General features: G+C 37.3%; 1 protein-coding gene across 10 annotated transcripts in view; it reads right to left on the minus strand.

Moving 5' to 3' along the window:
- Positions 1-21182, minus strand: part of APC (APC regulator of WNT signaling pathway) — a 139287-nt gene that overhangs the window by 97310 nt on the left and 20795 nt on the right. For 2 of the 10 annotated variants that reach the window (XM_060093250.1, XM_060093246.1), the window contains exon 1: positions 8134-8272. The exons of 5 other annotated variants lie outside the window; for them this stretch is intronic. In XM_060093250.1, coding sequence (XP_059949233.1) covers positions 8134-8208 — 75 coding nt within the window. In that variant the 5' untranslated portion in view covers positions 8209-8272. Of the gene's footprint in view, positions 1-8133; positions 8273-21182 lie in introns of those variants that run through there. 3 more of the 10 variants (XM_060093255.1, XM_060093253.1, XM_060093248.1) reach the window with 2 other exon arrangements.

Consider the following 21182-nt stretch of genomic DNA (forward strand, 5'->3'; position numbering starts at 1 on the left):
TTAAGGAAGCTGGGACTTCAAAATGGCAAATAATTTTCGTAAAAACACAGACAATGTGGCTAAGCCAGGATTCAAACTCATATTTGTTCCCAATGCTCATGCTCCTGAGACCATGTAATACTACCTCTACATGGCTTTCATGACCTGGTGTACCCGATACCAGTCTATGTTCCAAACTTATTTTCTATTAAGTTCCAGTATAACCCTTCTCCTTAAGTAATTCCCTCTTCACCATTCCATACAAACTATTTTGTACTTCTGCTCATAATTCATCTCCTTTTTTGAATGCCCCATCCTTTCCCCCTCTGCTTTGCTATCCTTTAAGGCCCAATTCTGTTGCCTTACATAAAAACCTTCCTGTCTCCTACAGCCAGTAATGAGTCTTCCTGCTGATTGTACAGTAAATACAATAGAACTTGGCTTAACTGTTCTCTAATTATTCCACTTTACTTTGGCGAGTTTTGTTTTCTACCTTTAAGACAAGGTTTGTATCTAACACTTAGCGTTTGTAATTCCCAAAATGCTTTACTCAGTGACAGCCACAAAAAGATAAATACATGCAAGAATAAACAGCCATGGAGAGCAAAGAAGAGAAAAAAGAGGGCACAAATTCAGAGAATGTCCAGGATGACTTTCCCATTAAAAGAGTAAGATGGGGCCTCCCTGGTGGCGCAGTGGTTAAGAGTCCGCCTGCCGATGCAGGGGATACGGGTTCGTGCCCCGGTCTGGGAGGATCCCATATGCCGCGGAGCAGCTGGGCCCGTGAGCCATGGCCGCTGGGCCTGCGCATCCGGAGCCTGTGCTCCGCAACGGGAGAGGCCACAACAGTGAGAGGCCCGCATACCGCAAAAAGAAAAAAAAAAAAAAAAGAGTAAGATGATGTATTTCTCTCTATGCGATTCAAATCGACAAACATTTGAGAACTTATTATTCACAAGACACCGTGCAAATATTATAAGGAGATTTTTGTGGGTTGAATTGTGTTTCCCAAAATGATACATTGAGTCACAGGTAGCTAATCTCTGGTACCTGTGAAAAGTGACCTCATTTGGAAACAGGGTCTTTGCAGCTGTAATCAAGTTAAGATAAAGTCTTACTGGATTAGGGTGGGCCCTAAATCCAATGACTGGTACACTTAAAACAAGGCCACGGGAGGAAATGAACACAGAGACACAGGACAAATGCCAAGTGACAATGGAGGCAGAGACTGGAGTGAGGCAGCTGCGAACCAAGGAATGCCGCAGACTGCCAGCAACCACCACAAGCCAGGGAGAAAGGCATGGAACAGACGCTCTCAGAGTCTCCAAAAGGAATCAACTTTGCTGACGCTCTGATTTTGTACTTCCAGCCTCCAGAACTGTGACAGAATGCATTTCTATGATTTTAAGCCACAAGTGTGTGGTACTCTGTCACAGCAGCTCTACAACACAGGGGAAAATATAAATTGACATGTTCCTTATTCTCAAGTACCTTATTAACTAGCAAATGGGTAGTATTCCAGTAGGAAGGGGAAATAGGATCCATATACAAATAAATCAGACGTTTGTGTCTCGTCTTACATTCTCTTGGCTCACTTTAACTCTAGTCATTGCCGCATCAATCAGCTCACTGCAAGATATAAACTGACAGCACAACGGCTGTCAGGTATCCTTTTGCTTTCTGTTCTAGTCTCAGTGACACCCCAGTGTGGGTCCCCAGCATTCATGCATATACAGCCTATAAAAGAGTGAACACTTGATGGGACAATCCTTGACTAAAGGGGAATGGGAGCTAGTAAATGTAATTTTTTTCCTTAGATGGACAATTTTATATGGCTTCTTTAAAAGTCTCAGCTTTCAGCACTTTCCAAATTATCCAAAGTGGTGACCAACTTGAGAACACATACTTATACTGGCCGTCCCTCTTCGCTATTTAACACTTTCTAAGCCACTACTCCTGTTCCTGGATCACTTCCCAAAGCAAGTATTTCGCACAAGGCCTTGTCTCAAGATTCTGACTCACAGGGGACCAATGCTAAGATACAAATTACCTACAATTCAGAGGCAAGTTTGGGTTCAAAAGATTGATATGGAGTCTATGGGAGTCACACCTTGCTGAGAAAATTGGAGTTAAGGACACAAATATGGACTGGAGCTACATTGTGGCTAGCTATCTTCACAGTGTGAGGAAGATGAGATTTGGATAGAGTACCCACTGAAATGGTACGATAACAAGACTAAAAGGTACAAAGTCACGTTGCTTTAACGTTTCTCAGTTTCTATTATAAACAATGTCAGAAGCAGCTAATATACTGACAGATAATTTATCATTTAATTAATGATAATAAAACCAAGAATCTAAAAATAGCTAGTGGAATATATATTTCAATATTCTTCATTGGATATCTTCTTACTATCTTAGTCACCACTGTATACCATACTATAAACAAATCTGGTAAATGAAAATCTGAATTTACCCAAAAACGTAACATTCATTCACAAAAATACAACTTAAAAAAAAACACTTCAGCTTAAAACAAGGAACTCTATGTGTATGTCTGAAAACAAATGAAGACCTGTATGTGTATGCCTATAGTAGACAGAACAGTGGCCCCACAAAGATGTCCACGTCCTAATCCTGGAGACCAGTGAATATGTTACCTTACAAGGCTAAAGGGACTTTGCAGATGTGAACAAGTAAAGGATCTTAATATGGGCAAATTTTCCTGGATTATATATGGGTGGACTTACAGTAATCACCGGGTTTTATAAGAAGGAGACAGAAAAGTCAGAGTCAGAGAAGGATATGTGAAGACAGAAAGGGGGTCGGAGTCAGAGAGAGATATTGTGCTGCTTGCACAAAGATGGAGGAAGAGGCCATGAGCCAAGGAATGCAGTTAGACTCTAGAAGCTGGAAAAAAGCAAGGAAATGGATTCTCCAGATAGCCTCTGAAGGAAGTACAGCACTGCTGCCTTTATGATTTTGGTCCAATGGAAACCATTTCCGAATTCTGATCTCCAGGGTTCCAAGATAATAAAGTTGGGTTGTTTTAAACACTAAGTTTGTGATAATTTGTTACAACAGCAATACGAAAAATGCCCTATGATCCAGTGATCCCTCTCCAAAGAATAAATTTCAGTGAAATCTCTCTGTGTAGTGATCTTAAAATAGATCCACAGGGCTTCCCTGGTGGCGCAGTGGTTGAGAGTCCGCCTGCTGATGCAGGGGACATGGGTTCGTGCCCCAGTCCGGGAAGATTCTACATGCCGCGGAGCGGCTGCGCCCGTGAGCCATGGCCGCTGGGCCTGCGCGTCCGGAGCCTGTGCTCCGCAACGGGAGAGGCCACAACAGTGAAAGGCCCGCGTACCACGAAAAAAAAAATAGATTCACAATTTCTTTGACCATATACCTTCAAAAGTGGAGCTTAATTCATCTCCTCTTGTGTGGGCTGGACTTAGTGACTCACTTCTAATAAAAAGAATAGGTAGAAGTAATGGGCTATGTCATAAAAGGCTTCCTTCTTGCTCTTTCTCTCTGGGATCACTGAGGAAGCCAGCTGCAATGTCATGAAGACTCTCAGGCAGCCCTTTGTAAAGACCCATGGAAAAGAAGCGAGGCCTTCTGCCAACGGTCAGGAGAAACAGACTGTGAGTGAGCCATCTAGGAAGTGAATCCTCCAGTCTAGTCAAGCCTTCAGATGACTGTAGCCCTGGCTGACATCTTAACTGTAACTTCATGAGAGATTCTGAACCATATACCCAATTAAGATATTCTTTCTTTCTTTCTTTCTTTCTTTCTTTCTTTCTTTCTTTCTTTCTTTATGGCTGTGTTGGCTCCTCGTTTCTGTGCGAGGGCCTTCTCAAGTTGCGGCAAGTGGGGGCCACTCCTCATCGCGGTGCGCGGGCCTCTCACTATTGTGGCCTCTCCTGTTGCAGAGCACAGGCTCTGGACGCGCAGGCTCAGCGGCCATGTCTCACAGGCCCAGCCGCTCCGCGGCATGTGGGATCTTCCCACACCGGGGCACGAACCCGCGTCCCCTGCATCGGCAGGCGGACTCTCAACCACTGCGCCACCAGGGAAGCCCAAGATATTCTTGAATTTCTGCCCCAAAGAAACTCTAAAATAATAAATATTTGTTGTTTAAGCCACTAAGATTTGGGGTAATTTATTGTACACTGATATGTAACTAAAATAGTCTATAAGAAGTCATATACAAGGATGTACACCATAGCAAAGTTTGTGGTAAAAGAGATTTGGAAAAAACCTAGGACCTTCACATCTGACATACACTTCAGAACATTAGATAGCAGAGTGAGAACGACAAACTAGATGGACGTAAAGTAAAATAGGTCTTAAAAACAGTATCGAGTTAAAAATGTTCAGAAGTTATGTAAATTAAAAACATAAATTTGGGTACATACCCCCAAAGAAGTGAAAGTAGGAACTCAAACAGATATTTGTGCATCCATGTTCAGAGCAGCATTATTCACAAAAGCCAAAAGGTGGAAGCAACCCAAGTGTCCATTAAAAAATGAATGGATAAACAAAATGTGCTATACATACACTGGAATACTATTCTGACTCAAAAAAGATGGAAATTCTGACACATGCAACAACATGGATGAAACCTGAAGACATATTTTATATGAGGTTCTTAGGGAAGTCAAATTCATAGAGAAAGAAAACAGAATGGTGGTTGCCAGGAATTGGGGGGAAGGAGAAAATGGAGAGTTAGTGTTTACCAGGTAGAGTTTCAGTTGGGGAATGTGAAAAAGATCTGGAGATGGATTGTGATACATTCACAACAATATAAATGTACTTAATGCCACAGAACTATATATACACTTAAAAATGGTTAAGCTGGTAAATTTTATGTATGTATATTTTACCACAATTTAAAAAATCCTCATTAACTATAAAAAAGACAAAATGCTAAATATTTCACAAGAATTAATGCATATTTAAGAACATACGTGAATGAGTGCCTATAAGGGGAGTGGGAATAGGGCCTGGGAATAAAGGGGAGAAGGCTTGCCTTTTATGGACTGATGATGTCATGATTTGATTTACAAAAACAATTTTCAAGAACATATCTATTACATAACATGTGAGATGTCACCTATACCAAAACAAGAAACCGTCTAGGTAGCTTTCCTTCTAAGAGGTGAACTTACAGAAATCAAGAACCACAGATTATTGACTATTGGAACTAGAAGATCTAGAAATCACTTCATCTAACCTCATTTTACATTCAAGGCACTTAATACTTCAAAACTAATTTGCTTTTCAGAATTATCTGCTATTCCAAGCAGATTTTACAAGGCATGGTGTTTCAAAGAGCAAACCACCATATTCTTTCAGTTACAAGACATTTTAGATGACATAAATCTTTAAAGATCCTAGGAGTAGCCAAAGCAATCAGTGTTTTCAATGCAACAGCAATAATATTTCACATAGTTCTATTGTAAGTTTCTTAGAGGTTAGTTTCCATGTCTTACTTGACTCTCCTGAACCTTTATAGGTCTGGCATTTAGTAGGTACTCAAATGTGTAGTGAATGTATTTCCTCAAGTCATCTTTTCTATATTATATTGCCCTATCCTATCTTATGTGCTATGTAAAATTCCAGAGTGTAGTACCAAAAAAAAAAAAAAAAAAAAGAAAGAAAAAAAGAGGAGGGAGGTCAAAATTAAAGAGAACATTTAATATAAAAGGACTGTTAAATTATGTGAAATTAGTAAAAAAAAAAAAAATAGAGAAAAATGGTAAAATAAAAATCCAAAGAGCAATGCATGAAAAGACTGCAATTAATAGCGTTGATTCAGTTCATAGACCTACTTATGATTATTTAACTTTTGAACTCCTTAATAGCTCAATTCTGGCAATATCAATCAACAATGAATAATTTCAAAGACCACTAAAGCCAAAAGTACAGTCTTATATTAGGTATTTCATAATGCAAGGGGAAAGAAATCAACTTTTCTTACTTTAGTTCTTTATTTCTTATTTAATTCCAAAAAATATCTCTATCTAATACTGTTCTGTTTAGTTGAAGTTTAAGTTGATTAATAAGATGATAGTTTCATAGAGTTAGAACAAAATAGAAGACTTATGTTCTTTACATCCTTATACAATACACGACCTTGGATAAAGTCACAACATATGCAATTAGGAATAATCTAACATTTAAAATGAAAATAATGCTACATTGAGCTGTTTAAATCATAAAATAAGATAATTTATGTAAAAATAAGAATCATAAACTCTCAAAAACTATGCCAATTGGAGTTCAAAGAAATGAATGGTATTAGCTATTAAATTTCACTTGAAAAAAAATTTTTAATTATTGAAAAAAGTATCTTGAAGGATCTTCTGGAAAATTTGGATATACTGCAAAAAACAAACAAATAAATAAATAAATTTCACTTGAAAATTTAATGCAACACCTTTAATTCTAGGTACAGTTTCCATCAGATTTTAAAAAGAGATCCTAAGAACTATTAACCCTGATACCCATGACTAAATAATTCTTAAAGCAAAAATAGTTTTAAAAATGAAGAATAAAATCGCTTATTTATCAGTGAAAACTTTACATAGTCTAATTTTATTCAAGTCCAATTCCTTATTATCTTGAAAAAAATTACTGAAACAAAAATTATAGGTTCTTTCAAGACTTTCTATTACATAAACACTACTTAAGAGACATTGATCCTGGAGGGCTTTACAAAGCCACTGCCATCCTGTTCAGAGAGTAGGGAGGTGTGACAAGCCGGCTACCATCAATAGGCATAAAGATAAGGCATTTAAAACTGTACTCAATCTGAAAACTTGTTTTTAGACATTTAATAAAACAAAAATACAGTGCAACGGAAACACTCTATATCAAGAGTATATCTTATGAATATTCACTGAACAGAAATACATCTAAAAGAAAAATCATACTGCTTTAATTTCAAATATTTGCCTATAGACTTTATTCAATGATATCTAAAACTGACCAGAGTAATATAAAATTACTTAATAAACACAGACCTTAAATATTAAGCCTATGAAAAATTTATCACTGTAACTTTTCACAAAGTGATTTACATTATAAAGTGATTTACTCCTGAGTAACCTAATTAATAGCATCAAGCTATACTAACAAAGGAAAAGATCCACTGCTTCATACATAATTTATTAAGATTTCCTATAGGATTTATTTAAAGCAAAGAATTTGAGCATCTCTTTTGTGATACAGAATCAAAGTGTCTGATAAATTCCACTGTCAAAACATTCATAGCCTGATATTCTTCCTACTTTAAAAAACTAAGTTATTCTTTCTATCCAGGTTGTAATGATAAACTATGGCTTTTTGTAAATAGACTTCTACCACCAGCATTGCTGCAAGGGTTCTTATTCCTCTGCAGTTATCTTTCCAGCCTGGGAGGGAGAAAAGCACTGCTGCAGTCATCTGCAAAAAGGCATTACATTGCATCTTAAAACTAACAAAGACACTGGTATCTTTTTGCCACCCTATTCACTGGCAGTTCACTTAGAACTGCAAAAGCAGGCACTTTTGGTAACCCAAATTTCACGGATCAACCAAAACCACCACTGAAGCTCTGCAGTACCTGCCTCCACCTCTTCCTCCTCTCCCAAGGAGCCCTTTCCACTAGGTTCGTAACAGCCATCAAGCAGCAGCTTCGTAACCCCTCCCCTGGCTACCACTGCATGTGTCCTTGTGGCCAGGGAGGAAGAGAAGCCTTTCAGTGGGCTAAAGCTTTTGCTCCTCGCCATGAATATGCTCCATTCTTTGTTGTCCTCTACCCGTTTCCTTAGATACTGTTATTCCACTCGACTCTGTCAACATGCATTATAAAAACAAAACCTCCTTCTAGCTTCAAAAACAGCTCTTTCTCACCAGACTCCCCTTAACACTCCTACCCCTCCCCCCCTTCTTCCTCTTCTGTCAAAAACCCTGGATCAGAAGCACAGGAAATCCATCTCCTGTGCTGCAATGGGGGCGGTGGGGGGGAGACGCCCCTGCCTCCTCGCTTAGCATGTGGCATCAGACCCTGTGCCAAGGAAAGACCATCGGCTTTAGACAGTGCAAGGGAAAATCGCCTCCTTCTCCCCCGGCAGCTAGCCGGGCCATCGTAGCTCCAGCACCTACCCCATTTCCGAGCTCAGCAGCACCTCCATTCCGTCTCCAGTGACACCCAGGCAGGCTGCGCCAATACAGCCACATGTCGGTCACGTGTGCCCACGCCCAGCCAATCGGAGGGTCCCCGACGGGAAAGGGGAGCGCCCTGGTCCGCATCCAGCGGATTACACAGCTGCTTCACGCTCCGCTTCCCAACCCGCACTCCGCACTCCGCTCTCCGCACTCCGCAGCAGGACATACGGCCCCGCCCCGCCCCACCCCACGGCTCCAGCCCTAGCCCGCACTTAGTGCTCACCGATTCCACCTCCGGGCAACCCACTGGAGCTGATGGAAGCGGACAAGCATAATGCGGGTGGGGTGGGGGTGGGGGAGGCCTACGGGGCAGGAAGATTAGCACAAGATACTGGCGGTGGGTGGGTAATAAATTACATCTCATTCGCTATTTGCTAAGATTTACATGCTTGCAACACACAGAAAAAGAACTTTACTAAATGGATTAAAACGAATAATTTTACATTACGTATCACTGATTTGTTAGGTAAATCACTGGAACTGTGTTTGAATTAAAAATACAGTCTCCAGAGATGCTACGGTGGCAGTACAGTAGAGTAGTTGAGATCAGAATCATGGAGCCACACAGTCTGGACTGAATCTTTGTTCCTGTCACTTACTAGCTGTGTGACCTTAGTCACTTTCATTTCCCCTGCAAAACGGGAGTAGAAATGTTGAATAGAGAAGTTAATATATAGGAAGCAGTATTTAGAGCAGATCCTGACACAGTAAATGCTGTCAGTCACTACTAATCTGAGACTTAAATATTTTAATGCAAATTCTGCATTTCACTTAAATTTAACCAAGTGAAGCTTGAATTACTAATTTCTTTAAAATTTTTATTTTATTTTTGGCTATATTGGGTCTTCGTTGCTGCACGCGGGCTCTCTCTAGTTGTGGTGAGCGGGGGCTACTCTTTATTGCGGTGCGTGGGCTTCTCATCGCCGTGGCTTCTCTTGTTGCGGAGCACGGGCTCGAGGCACGTGGGCTTCAGTAGTTGTGGCATGTGGGCTCAGTAGCTGTGGCTCGCGGGCTCTAGAGCGCAGGCTCAGTAGTTGTGGCGCACGGGCTTAGTTGCTCCGCGGCATGTGGGATCTTCCCAGGCCAGGGCTCGAACCCGTGTCCCCTGCATTGGCAGGTGGATTCTTAACCACTGTACCACCAGGGAAGTCCCCGAATTACTAATTTTTATGAGTTAGAAGGACAAAATCGAAATTGCCAAGAACTTAAAGTGGATTTAAATTCTGTTTTAAATGGGGATGGAGGGTGGAATCAGTTTTCATGATCTATTTCAAATTTAAAAGGATACTTAACTTTAGGTTTTTTAATGAAATGTATTTACTATAATCTTTTAATTTTTCAAATTAATAGCATGAAAAGCAGCAAGCAAGCTATTAAACAACACACTTGGAGCAATTTCATTTTATTAAAAATGGTATAAATTAGAAAAGTAATAGACAAATAGCAAAATGCTCCTAGATGTACACACAATGGATGTTCACAGTGGTTATCCATGGAAGGTGGGATTATGGAGGGATTTCTGCTTTTCCTTTCTGCTTTTGGGTATTTTTTTTCTTTATCTCTGTATTATAATGCCTAATATATAGCAAATACCCCCTAAATATTTGTTGAATGAACAAATGAACAAACATCAATCACATATTACTAGTAATTTACTAGTAAGTAGAAAAATTATATATTACATAAAAGTTTAAATATATTTAGAAACACTTTCCCTTGATATTTGAAATAAAGGAAACATAAATCAATTTGGTTCTATCTTAAATATTTCTTTTGTTAAGATGACTTAGTTTTACAAAAGGCTTTCAAGATTCTCTTACTGAAAGTGCATGATTCATTGAACAGGACTTACTTATACAGTCATCAACTATTTGTGACAAATTCTGAATAGATAAATTTCTCATAAGCCCTAAAACTTCTGAAAAGGAAGAATACATTTTAGAAGCTCCTAAAAGTAACTTCTTAGTACCCTAAGAAACAACGCTATTACTCTTGACTCAGACAATGACTCAAGCTATTATTTAGTATACCAGTTTGTAGCCAAAATATTTGTCTAAATTTTTATTACATGTGTTGTAACAGTTAGTGTTTCAAATGACAAAATTTTAAAGAAAGCTATGATCATTATATGTTCACCGATCAATAAAACTCAAATCAATCAAAAAGCAAGCCAATCTAAAAACTTTACATTTTACAATGTGGCCAACTGAATTTTTTCAGTAAAATTTTCAAACCAGTTTTCTCAGATTCCACAAAAGTTTGACTTGAATTTTGTATTAAAAATATACTTAGTTATTTTTAAAACTATAATTAAAAACATATACAATCAAAATGTTTTAGACCAAATCTGAAAACAATGGAGGTCACTGAAGCATTAATTTGTGCTACTAGGTTTATATGTATCTCAGAATAAAGCTCCTGCCATCCCTATTTATATAAAAATGTTATCATTCAGGCTACATACATATGTATGCATTAAAAGTATTTTCTGATCAAAATTTACTACAGAAATAAATTGTACATTAAGGCTATTATAAGACTGTACTGACAAACATGCCCCGATTTCAAATATCTGTGTTCATTATGATTAGCTTTATTGTTTTAAATAAATATTCGTAAGTAAATGTTATAAATATGAACACACAGTTCACCTTAAAAAAATAAACAACCTCTGAAACTTCTGTAACTTAAAAAAAAATTGATGACTCAATAGAAATAATAGGATTCTTAATGTCTTAAATCCTGCATTCTATTTTAACATGAACATGTTAGGCTTAATTTAAGACTTGTGACTTTAAAAACTGACAAGAATATTGGCAACAATATCAACTAGAATAAAATGAGTTAAAATCAGTGCTCTGAATTCAGTTATCTCAACTTGTACTTTAATACTTAAGTCTTTCTTTACTGGAGACCTCAGATACATTGATAGCAGAATAGAATAGATTTATGCCTACAAAGAGATCAACGAAAGTTTTTTTCTTTAAAAATAATAATTATGTATTGTAAAAGCACATGCTAGTGTAAGTTCTCCAGGTGCTAAGCAACCAAATAAAGCTCAAATTCATTTAAAAATCTTCCAGTCTTCAGATTCATACTGGGTCAGGGTATGACAAAAAATCCCAAGAACAGAATAAAGTGGGTCAGAGACCAAAGACCAATTCTCCTATTGTTTCTATACTTCTCATGGGACATGGGAAGGCGCTGAAATGTTGCGATGGAAATTGGATTTTTAGTGATGTATAAACTAAGTGAGAGACATGTACATGGTCTTCTACAAGCCAGACATATAGATGTGTTCTGTGTTACCTCAAAAAGCAAAAGTTTCTCAAAAGAAATGTTTCTAGCACCAATAATAGAATCTTAGTGTTTTTCCCTCCAATCTTTCTCCTCTCTAATCAGCAAATATCAAAATAGATTTTTACACCACTGCTCAAGAACATTTCATGGCTTTCTCTTACTGACGGTGGAAGTGAGATAGTTTGGAGTTTAATCGTAGAGTGCCTATGCTAAAAGGCTTCCTACATGTATTAAGTTTTCCATGGCCGCCATAACAAATTAACACAAATTTAGTGGCTTAAAACAACAAAATTTATTATCTTACAGTTTTGTAGTTCAGAAGTCCAAAATGGGTCTCACTGAGCTAAAATCAAGGTGTCTGCAGGGCTCTACTTCTTTCAGGTGGCTCTAAGTGAGAATCTGTTTTCTTGCCCTTTCCAGGTTCTAGAGACCAACTATATTCTTGGTTCAAGGCCTCTTTCCTCCATCTTCAAAGCTAGCAGTGGTGGCCTGAGTCCTTCTCAATTTGCAGCACTGTCACTTTGCTTCTATTGTCATTATCTCTTTCTCTGAATCTTGTTCTTCTCTTTCCTCTTTTAAGGACTTAAAAACCGTTCTTACATTGGCCCACTTCAATAATCCAAGAATCCAGGGTACCTCATTAGCAACTTTATTCCACCTGCAACCTTAATTCCCCTTTGTAACATAATCTAACATATTCACAGGTTCTAGGGATTAGGAACTGGACATCTTTAGGGAGCCATTATTCTGCCTACCACACTAAAGCTTTATCTTCAACTATTCCAGCACTTGCATCCTAATACCAGTCCAATCAAACTAAACACTTAGCCATTTCTTTTTTTAAAAAATAAATTTATTTATTTGTTTATTTTTTGGCTGCATTGGGTCTTCGTGCTGTGCTCACGCTTTCTCTAGTTGCGGCGGAGCAGGGGCTACTCTTCGTTGTGATGCGCAGGCTTCTCACTGTGGCAGCTTCTCTTGTTGCGGAGCATGGGCTCTAGGTGTGCGCTCTTCAGTAGTTGTGGCTTGCAGGCTCTAGAGCGCAGGCTCAGTAGCTGTGGCGCACAGGCTTAGTTGCTACGCGGCACATGGGATTTTCCAGGACCAGAGCTCGAACCCCTGTCCCCTGCAGTGGCAGATGGATTCTTAACCACTGTGCCACCAGGGAAGTCCCCACTTAGCCATTTCTAAAATTCACCTTAGACAAAGAACTTTCTGCCTTTACTATAATGTGGTACAGTAGAAGGCTCCATCATATGGAGACTGAAGAATCAGGTTTAAAGTTCTAAGTCTTTCATTTTGTAGCTCTGTGACTCTGGATGTTACTTAACTATCCTAAGACTTGGCTACTCTTTCATCTGTAAAATGAGAATAACTGCTTGGCTTATTTTATAGAGCTGTTATAAGGATTAAATGTGTAACTGTGAACAAACTTTATAAACTATGAAATATGTTTTACAAGTAAAGGCTTATTAATTGCTCTATTGGTCCAAATCAAGATTCAGCTTAAACATACACTTCCATGAAGTAATCTACCATCCCACCTAGACTCCTAGGCTCCTCACCCTGCTCTTCCCTCCATTGTTCCCTCCTTTTATGGCACAAACACATTGTAGCTCTGTGTGTACATCTCCTTTCCCATTCCTGACTATAAGAATCCGAGAGAAGAGCCACACCTGATTTTATCTTGAACGTCTCATGGTGTATACCATAATATTTTGTACATAACAGGTGTTCATTAAGTATTAGTAGAAGGAATGAGTTAAAATTAATCTCCAAAGGGCACCCAATGCAGATGCTCTCAAGGAATAATAGTAGAGCAAATGCTGAATAATAAATATTAGTACAAAGTATAACTTTCTACAGAGGAAATGGAATGCTTTAAATAGAAACCCTAGGCCCTGTAAGTGAAAAAAATGTGACGCAGCCTTGGGGCTAAGTTTCTGAGGTTAGGTGGCTGCACAGTAGAAGCACTTTAGGAGCTTGAGAAGTTTTAAAAACACCATTAAGTCAGAATCTCTGAGGATGAGGTCCAGGCATTGGTGGGTGCTGCCAGGATTGCGAAGCACCACACACCACTCTAGCTTCTGCTATCAAAGCTCCTACTGCACTATGATAGGGAGACCATTTTCAAATGCCTTTTAATTCAGTGTGCTATACAGATTGAGGCATTTGCTTACAGAGGAAAAAAACCTTCCTTTTTCCTGTCAAAAAGCTTCCTAGTCATGTATTAACAATTAACATAAGAAAAATAATAGGGACTAATAAATACACAGAATATGTTCTACTACATTAAGAAATCAAAGAAATAAAAACAAAAGAGTATCATTTTCACCTATTAAGTAGGCAATGATATTTTAAAATAATATTGCGGGTCAGTGAGGATACATTTAAAAAAAATAGGCAGTAGCTTTTGAAAATCCTTAAAATGTTTAAAATGCTTATACTGAAATAAGTCCAGTTAAAAGAAATTATCTTATGTACAATCAGGTACATGCACAAAGATTTATATTCCAAGATACTCAGTATTGTTTCCACAAGTGAGATTTTAGAAACAACCTCAATGATTGATAACAACAGCTTGGTTAATTATACCTCTGGCACTCTTAAAGATGATTAATAGTATGCCAGATATACGATTACATAAAAAAGCATAAAATACATAAGAATAAATTTACCCAAGGAAGTGAAAGATCTGTACAGTGAAAACTATACGACAGTGATGAAAGAAATTGAAGAAGACACAAATAAATGGAAAGATATTCCATGCTCACTGATTAGAAAAATTAATATTGTTAAAATGTCCATACTACCCAAAGTGATCTACAGATTCAGTGCAATCCCTTTCAAACCTCCAATAGTATTTTTCACAGAAACAGAACAAACAATCCTAAAATGTCTACGGAACCACAAAAGACCCCAAATAGCCAAAGCAATCTTGGAGGAAAAAAAAGAACAAAGCTGGAGGCATCACACTTCATGGTTTCAAACTATATTACAAAACTACAGTAATCAAAACAGTATGATAATTGTATATCAACTATACTTCAATTAAAAAAAAAACAGCATGGTACGAACATAAAAACAGACATGTAGATCAAGGAACAGAATAGCAAGCCCAGAAATCAACCCAAGCAAATATGGTCAATTAATTTATGACAAAGGAGCCACGTATATACAGTGGTGAAAAGACAGTCTCTTCAATAAATGATGTTGGGAAAACTGGACAGCCACATGCAAAAGAATGAACTGGACCCCTATTTTACACCATACACAAAAATCAACTAAAAATGGATTAAAGACTTAACATTTAATACCTGAAACTGTAAAACTCCTAAAAGAAAACATATAGAATAAGCTCCTTGACATCAGTCTTGGCAATAATTTTTTTTGGATTTGACACCAAAAAACAAAGGCAATAAAAGCAAAAATGAACAAGTGGGACAATATCAAACTAAAAAGCTTCTACACAGTGAAAGAAACCATCAGCAAAATGAAGAGGCAACCTATCAAAATGGAGAAGACACTTCCAAATCACATATCTAATAAGGGGTTAATATCTAAAAAAAAGGGCCTCCCTGGTGGCGCAAGTGGTTGGGAGTCCGCCTGCCGATGCAGGGGATACGGGTTCGTGCCCCGGTCTGGGAGGATCCCATATGCCGCGGAGCGGCTGGGCCCGTGAGCCATGGCCGCTGAGCCTGCACGTCCGGAGCCTGCGCGTCCGGAGCCTGTGCTCCGCAACGGGGGAGGCCACAACAGTGAGAGGCCCGCATACCGCAAAAAAAAAAAAAAAAAAAAAAAAAAAAAAAATCTAAAAAAAAAAATATATATATATACATATACATATATATATATATAAAACAACCTCATACAACTAAATAGGCAAAAAACCAAACAACTGGATTAAAAAATGGGCAGAGGAACTGAACAAACATCTTCCCAAACAAGACATCCAAATGGCCAACAAGTACATAAAAAGATGTTCAACATCACCCATCATCATGGAAATGCGAATCAAAACCAAAATGATATCACTTTGCATATATTCGAATGGCTGTCATCAAAAGACAAGAAATAACAAATATTGGGGAGGATGTGGTGAAAAGGGAACCCCAGTGCATTCTTAGTGGGGATGTAAATTGGTGCAGCCACTATGGAAACAGCATGGAGGTTCCTCAAGAAATTAAAGTTTAACTCCCGTATGATCCAGCAACCTCACTTCTGGGTATATATCCAAAGCAAGAGAGATCTGCACTCCAATGTTTATTGCAGCATATTCTTAACAGCCAAGATATGAAAACAAGTGTCCATCAATGGATGAGTGGATAAAAATCTCACACACACACACACACAAACACACACACACACAAATACACACACACACAAAATGAAGTATTATTCAGCCATGAGAAAGAAGGAAACCCTGCCATTTGGGACAACATGGATGGACCATGAAGGCATTATGCTAAGTGAAATAAGCCAGGCAGAAAAGACAAATACTGCATGGAATCATTTATATGAGGAATCTAAATAAAAAGCCAAATTCACAGAAAAAAATAAAATTGTCCAAGAAGATAATTATATATAACTGCATTAAATAATTCATATAATATCAAGTGAAAATGCAGAATACTGTATATGCGTAATATGGTACCAACTAGCCTTGTCTTTTTTAAAATGAATTATACAGGTGCACAGAGAAGACTGAAAGAGATCAACAAAATATCAAGTGTCCTCCCTGGGTGTTGAAATTATAAAAACTGCAATTTTTCTAAATTTTATAAAATTTCCACAACCTAACACACATAATTTCTGTATTTTTTTCCAAAAGTTAAGTGCCTTTTGGACACAATGTGAAATCACCACATGAGAAGAAGAGAGAAATTAACATTTCTTTCTCATCTAATCTGTAGCCAAAGGCAGATCCAGATTTTGTGGGGTTCAGGATCATATATAAATTATGGGGGAGCCTTCCTTAAGGAAAATACAAATTAATTCAAAATTGCTATTGCTGCTGCAAAAGAACCTAGGAAGGGTCCATGAAATTAGGTGCATTAAACTTCGTTAGTTTCATGATAAATCTTCTAAACCAGTAGCAGACATTATGATCAGCAAATATATATAATCAGCAAATTCATCTAACTTGAATTTCTATAGAGATTAAAAAAAGATCACTGTTCACACACATAGGCTCAAAGAAATTTCAAAATTCATTCAGGTCCCCACATAGTGAAGTGGCAATCTGCCTCCTAAGCCAGTGTTGGTCAAACTGCCTCACCCTCCAGGTCTCATGAGCACTTCATGTTAGATCTTCTAATTAGATTTAAATACAGTAGGTGCTCCGTATCCTTGGGTTCTTCATTCAACCACTGAGGATTCAACCAGCCATGGATCAAAAATATACAGAAAAGATTCCAGAAAGTTCCAAAAAGCAAAACTTGAATTTGCCAAGCAGCCTCCAACTACTTACACAGCATTTACAATGAATTAGGTATTATAAGTAATCTAGAGATGATTTAAAGTATAGTGGGAGGGATATGTGTAGGTTATATGTAAATACTATACTGTTTTATATAAGGGACTTGAGCATCCCTGGGTTTTGGTATCCTCCAGGGTCCTGAAACCAATCCCTCGTGGATACCAAGGGACGACTGTGTGTCATCTCCGAGAGCAGTTTGTACTTCCTCCTTCAGAGCCTCATGCTTCATAAAAAGTTACTTGTTCAATTATTATCATCCTGATGATTACTGCAGCACCTAGCTCTGTAGTAGTAGGTGCTCAATAAATCCTTATTGAGTGAATACATTTTTTAATAATCAGAATAAGTGAAAACAAGAAATCTCAAACAGCTTTGAAAATGTCAATCTGGAATCTACAAAAAATCCCCTTGACCCAAAAATTTTTATCAATGGGTAACCACAGATTTCTCTGGAAGATATCTAGAACAAAATTTCTTTAAATGCAGGAGACATTTTCACATTGTCATGTTAATTTAGTTAAAGAAAGAGAAACAGTTTGGGGTTGTCTTATGGGCGTGTGGCAAATACAAGGTAATGACTGATAGTGGGCATATAAGCAAAGGCAAAAGAAATCAGAAAAACCGTGAATGACTCAAAAAAGGCTACTCTGTCAGAGTTACTTCTGCTTCACTGCCCTTGTATGATGTTAAATATGTTAAACGTGTATTAGGCTAAATATGCCCTGGTGTTACAGTAGTGAATACGCTACATTACATGGTAAGAAGGACCTGCCATTGTAATTAAAGTTATTAATTGGCTGACTTTAAAATAGGGAGATGAAACTCACTACCTGTCACTGGTTCGGCACTTTCTCTGCATGCCATATGGTATCCTGCACCCCTAAAGGAGGTAACACACTCTGAAGGATGAGCTTATATGGGGAAGGTGACCTCCAGAGCATTGTGACCCTTGCCCAGAAGTTCAGGAGTGATCAATGGCAGGATTTGTTTGGCTTTGTTTAGCTGAAATTTATCCAATAATGGTACTGAAAACATCTGCTTTTTTTGAGGCAAGTATGAATGTAATAAAATAAGTGCTTTATTGCAGATGAAGAACCATGTGGAGACATGAGAAAAGAAACTTGTAAGGAATAACTCTTACAGCCACAGTCAAACTCTTGAGATTCAAGTAGGCCAGCTCCAGAGCACTGCAGTCCTGGGCCTTTAGACATGGACTTTCCTTGAGAATGCAGGTCACTTTTGCCTTGTTTTTACATGACTTTGGGGTTAAAATCTTTTCTTGCTCAATAATGCAAATCAGTGCCTAATATTGTGCTAGTCATACGGTATACTCAATAAATACTTGTTGAACAACAAAAAAAGGGGGCAGGGGGAAACGATCCTGGGTGGGCCCAATGTAATCACAAGCCCTTAAAAGCTACAAGCTGTTCACTGGCTTCCAAATGAAGTTAGAATAAATTTCAAATTCCTTAACTCGGTTTACAAGACTCTGTATAAACTACCTCCTGCTCCCATTCCCACCCTCCTCCCTAACTCCCCCTTTCTTCCCTCTCTCTAATGCCTTTGTACTGCCTTTCTTTCAGCTTCAAGAACTCTGTTCCCAAATCCTCAAATGACTGCTCTATTGTATCATTCAGCTTTGGCATAAATGTCTCGTCTTCAAAGAGACCTTCCATGACCATCGAATCAACACTGGTACTGTCCTTATATTTCTATCACATCATACTGTTTTCTCCTCAAATCATTTAAGATCTAAAAGGTTCTACCTATGTATCTGTTTGTTTAATTTTCTGTCTCCCTCATCATCGTTTCCCAAACTAGAACACAAATGCCATGAGGACAGGAACCTATATTCTCATGCACTGCTGTTTCCTTCACACCTAGAAGAGTGCCTGGTGCACAGTAAGCATTCATTAACACTGTTGAATGCATGAATGTAGATGATATAAAGACGAATAAGACATCAACTTACAATCTGATAGGGGATCTAAAATGTGCACAAGAAAAGTTTTAATACAAGGCAACATGTATATCAAAGGATGAGAGATTAGATAATTTCTGGCCAGGTAATCAAGAAAGATTTCAGAGAGAAAGCAGCAAAAGAACTAGCCTTCAAAGATGTTTAGGAATTTTTTAGGACAGAGATTTAGATTTTGTCCGTTAGGTTAAAAATTTTAGATATCTTATAGGCAATGAAAAATATAAACATTTCAAATAAGGAAGGATACATGATTACGGCAAGATCTATAAAAATTTACAGAACTAGTTGCTAGTTCCTACTCAAAAGAAGAAATAATCAGAAGTTATAATGCATACTATTACTAATTTATAGTTAAATTTAATGGTCAAAGGCTTTTTCAATTGGAAAGTATAATAGCAGGAAAAAAACACAAAATTTTACACTCTATGAGAAATTTAATTTGTTTTATTTGGTCTTATTTTGGCAATTTTGACTACACACTTACTTATTAATTTATGTTGTTAATAAGACAAAAAACTCGAAATCACCTTTGGCAACCATTTTGCCCAATTAACAAATATTCAAACATTTCCGTGTAAGTAAAGAAAATTTTTTTTCTAAATTCTTAACACGCCCTAATCTGATAAAGTTCCAGTTTCTGGTCAACCAATGTTTTAAGCTACCCTTCCCCTTGGCGGGGGAAAAAATCTGATTTTTTGAAAACTAAATGTTTAAAGCAGAATTTTATGCTTGCCCGTGTGTGTGTTTTAAGTATGTCTTGTTTAATGTTTTTAGTTTGATCTTTACTGAAAACCCAAAGCAGCTGTAAGACTGCTCCCAAAGGTACAATTTACAATACAAACTTATAAACCCTATTCATAAAGATAACATTTTAACATTAAAGACTTCAGTGACTTAAGTCACCAAAACAGCACCAAATGTTTACGGTATCACTGTGAATTCAAGAAAAAGGAGCACACAGAATGAGTTTTTTTAAAAATAGTCTTTCTCCCAAAATATAATTAAAACTCCCATCATTTTAACATTTAAAATATCACAAAATACTTAGATTACTTGACAAATCATTTATCAATTTATAACACACAAATTACCCCTTGAAATACATTAGAATTAATAACAAAAAATCCAATTTTTAAATTGACGTTAAAAACAATTTGGTGTATATGAAAGAATAAATTTATGGCCTAGTAATGGTGTGTATTTATTAGAAACTTAAACCAAATCCTTGGGTTAAGACTTTTATCCTTACACAATATCCCCAAATTCTTACCCCGAATAACAAAGCAATGACTTTTTCAATACCTTATATACCAAATGAAGATGGTATTGCCTAATTCTATAATACCGTTTCCTTCCTTTTTGAATAGCTTCTCTCCTTCTTGCTTTATGCTGAATTTTAATATATAAGGCACAGTACAGACTATAAAATTATTTCACTTCTGGATATCTGAAGATAAAGGTTTGCTATTATAGGCTTAAAAATCCAAATGTCTTATTAAGTAAAATGAAAAAACAAAATCTACCTAGCATTACTGGACTGTGACAATCAAATCAGAAACCTCTGGGTGACTTGGACTACCCACAATAGTATCTAATATATAGATTCATGTTAAAGATTAAGAGAATGAGTCACCTCATAAGAGTTCAACATGAACACTTAACATTATGTTCTAAGAGGGAAGAGAGAAAGAAAAATCAAGACAAACTAATAAATTTAATTCCTTTTTTCAATATAGATTGTTTTTAAAACTAAACTTCATATTTACTTTGTTAAGTCTTTAGAAAAACGTGCTTTGCCAAGTTCTCTAAGATTAGGTAGAATTAGTTGAACTGTCACATAGCTTTTATAGAAGCAAAAAGTAAGATTTCTTAAGAACTGGACTAAATTTCATTTCACATTCAAATACCTTCCTCAACAGACACCAGCAGTCAATAAGTACCTTGATTCTCAAACCAGTCTGTACTTGATACAATATGAAAAAGGCATTTTCTTATTCTGTTCCCAAAGAAGGTCTGCTATTTAATTCAAACTAATAGTTAGATCTGCTCCATTAAAACACTTGGAACTTTCATAGAAAAGGTATTTTTGATACTTGTTCTTTTACAATAGAGAATGCAAAGTTCTTAAAAAAAAAAGTCTCTTGTGAAGTGATAAGACAACTCTGACCAACTCCAAAATCTTAATAAAAAAATCTCAGTTCCCAAAGTTTCAGTCTCTGAAGCATA

Source organism: Mesoplodon densirostris, chromosome 3 (genome assembly GCF_025265405.1).
Source record: "Mesoplodon densirostris isolate mMesDen1 chromosome 3, mMesDen1 primary haplotype, whole genome shotgun sequence".
Classification (NCBI taxonomy): domain Eukaryota; kingdom Metazoa; phylum Chordata; class Mammalia; order Artiodactyla; family Ziphiidae; genus Mesoplodon; species Mesoplodon densirostris.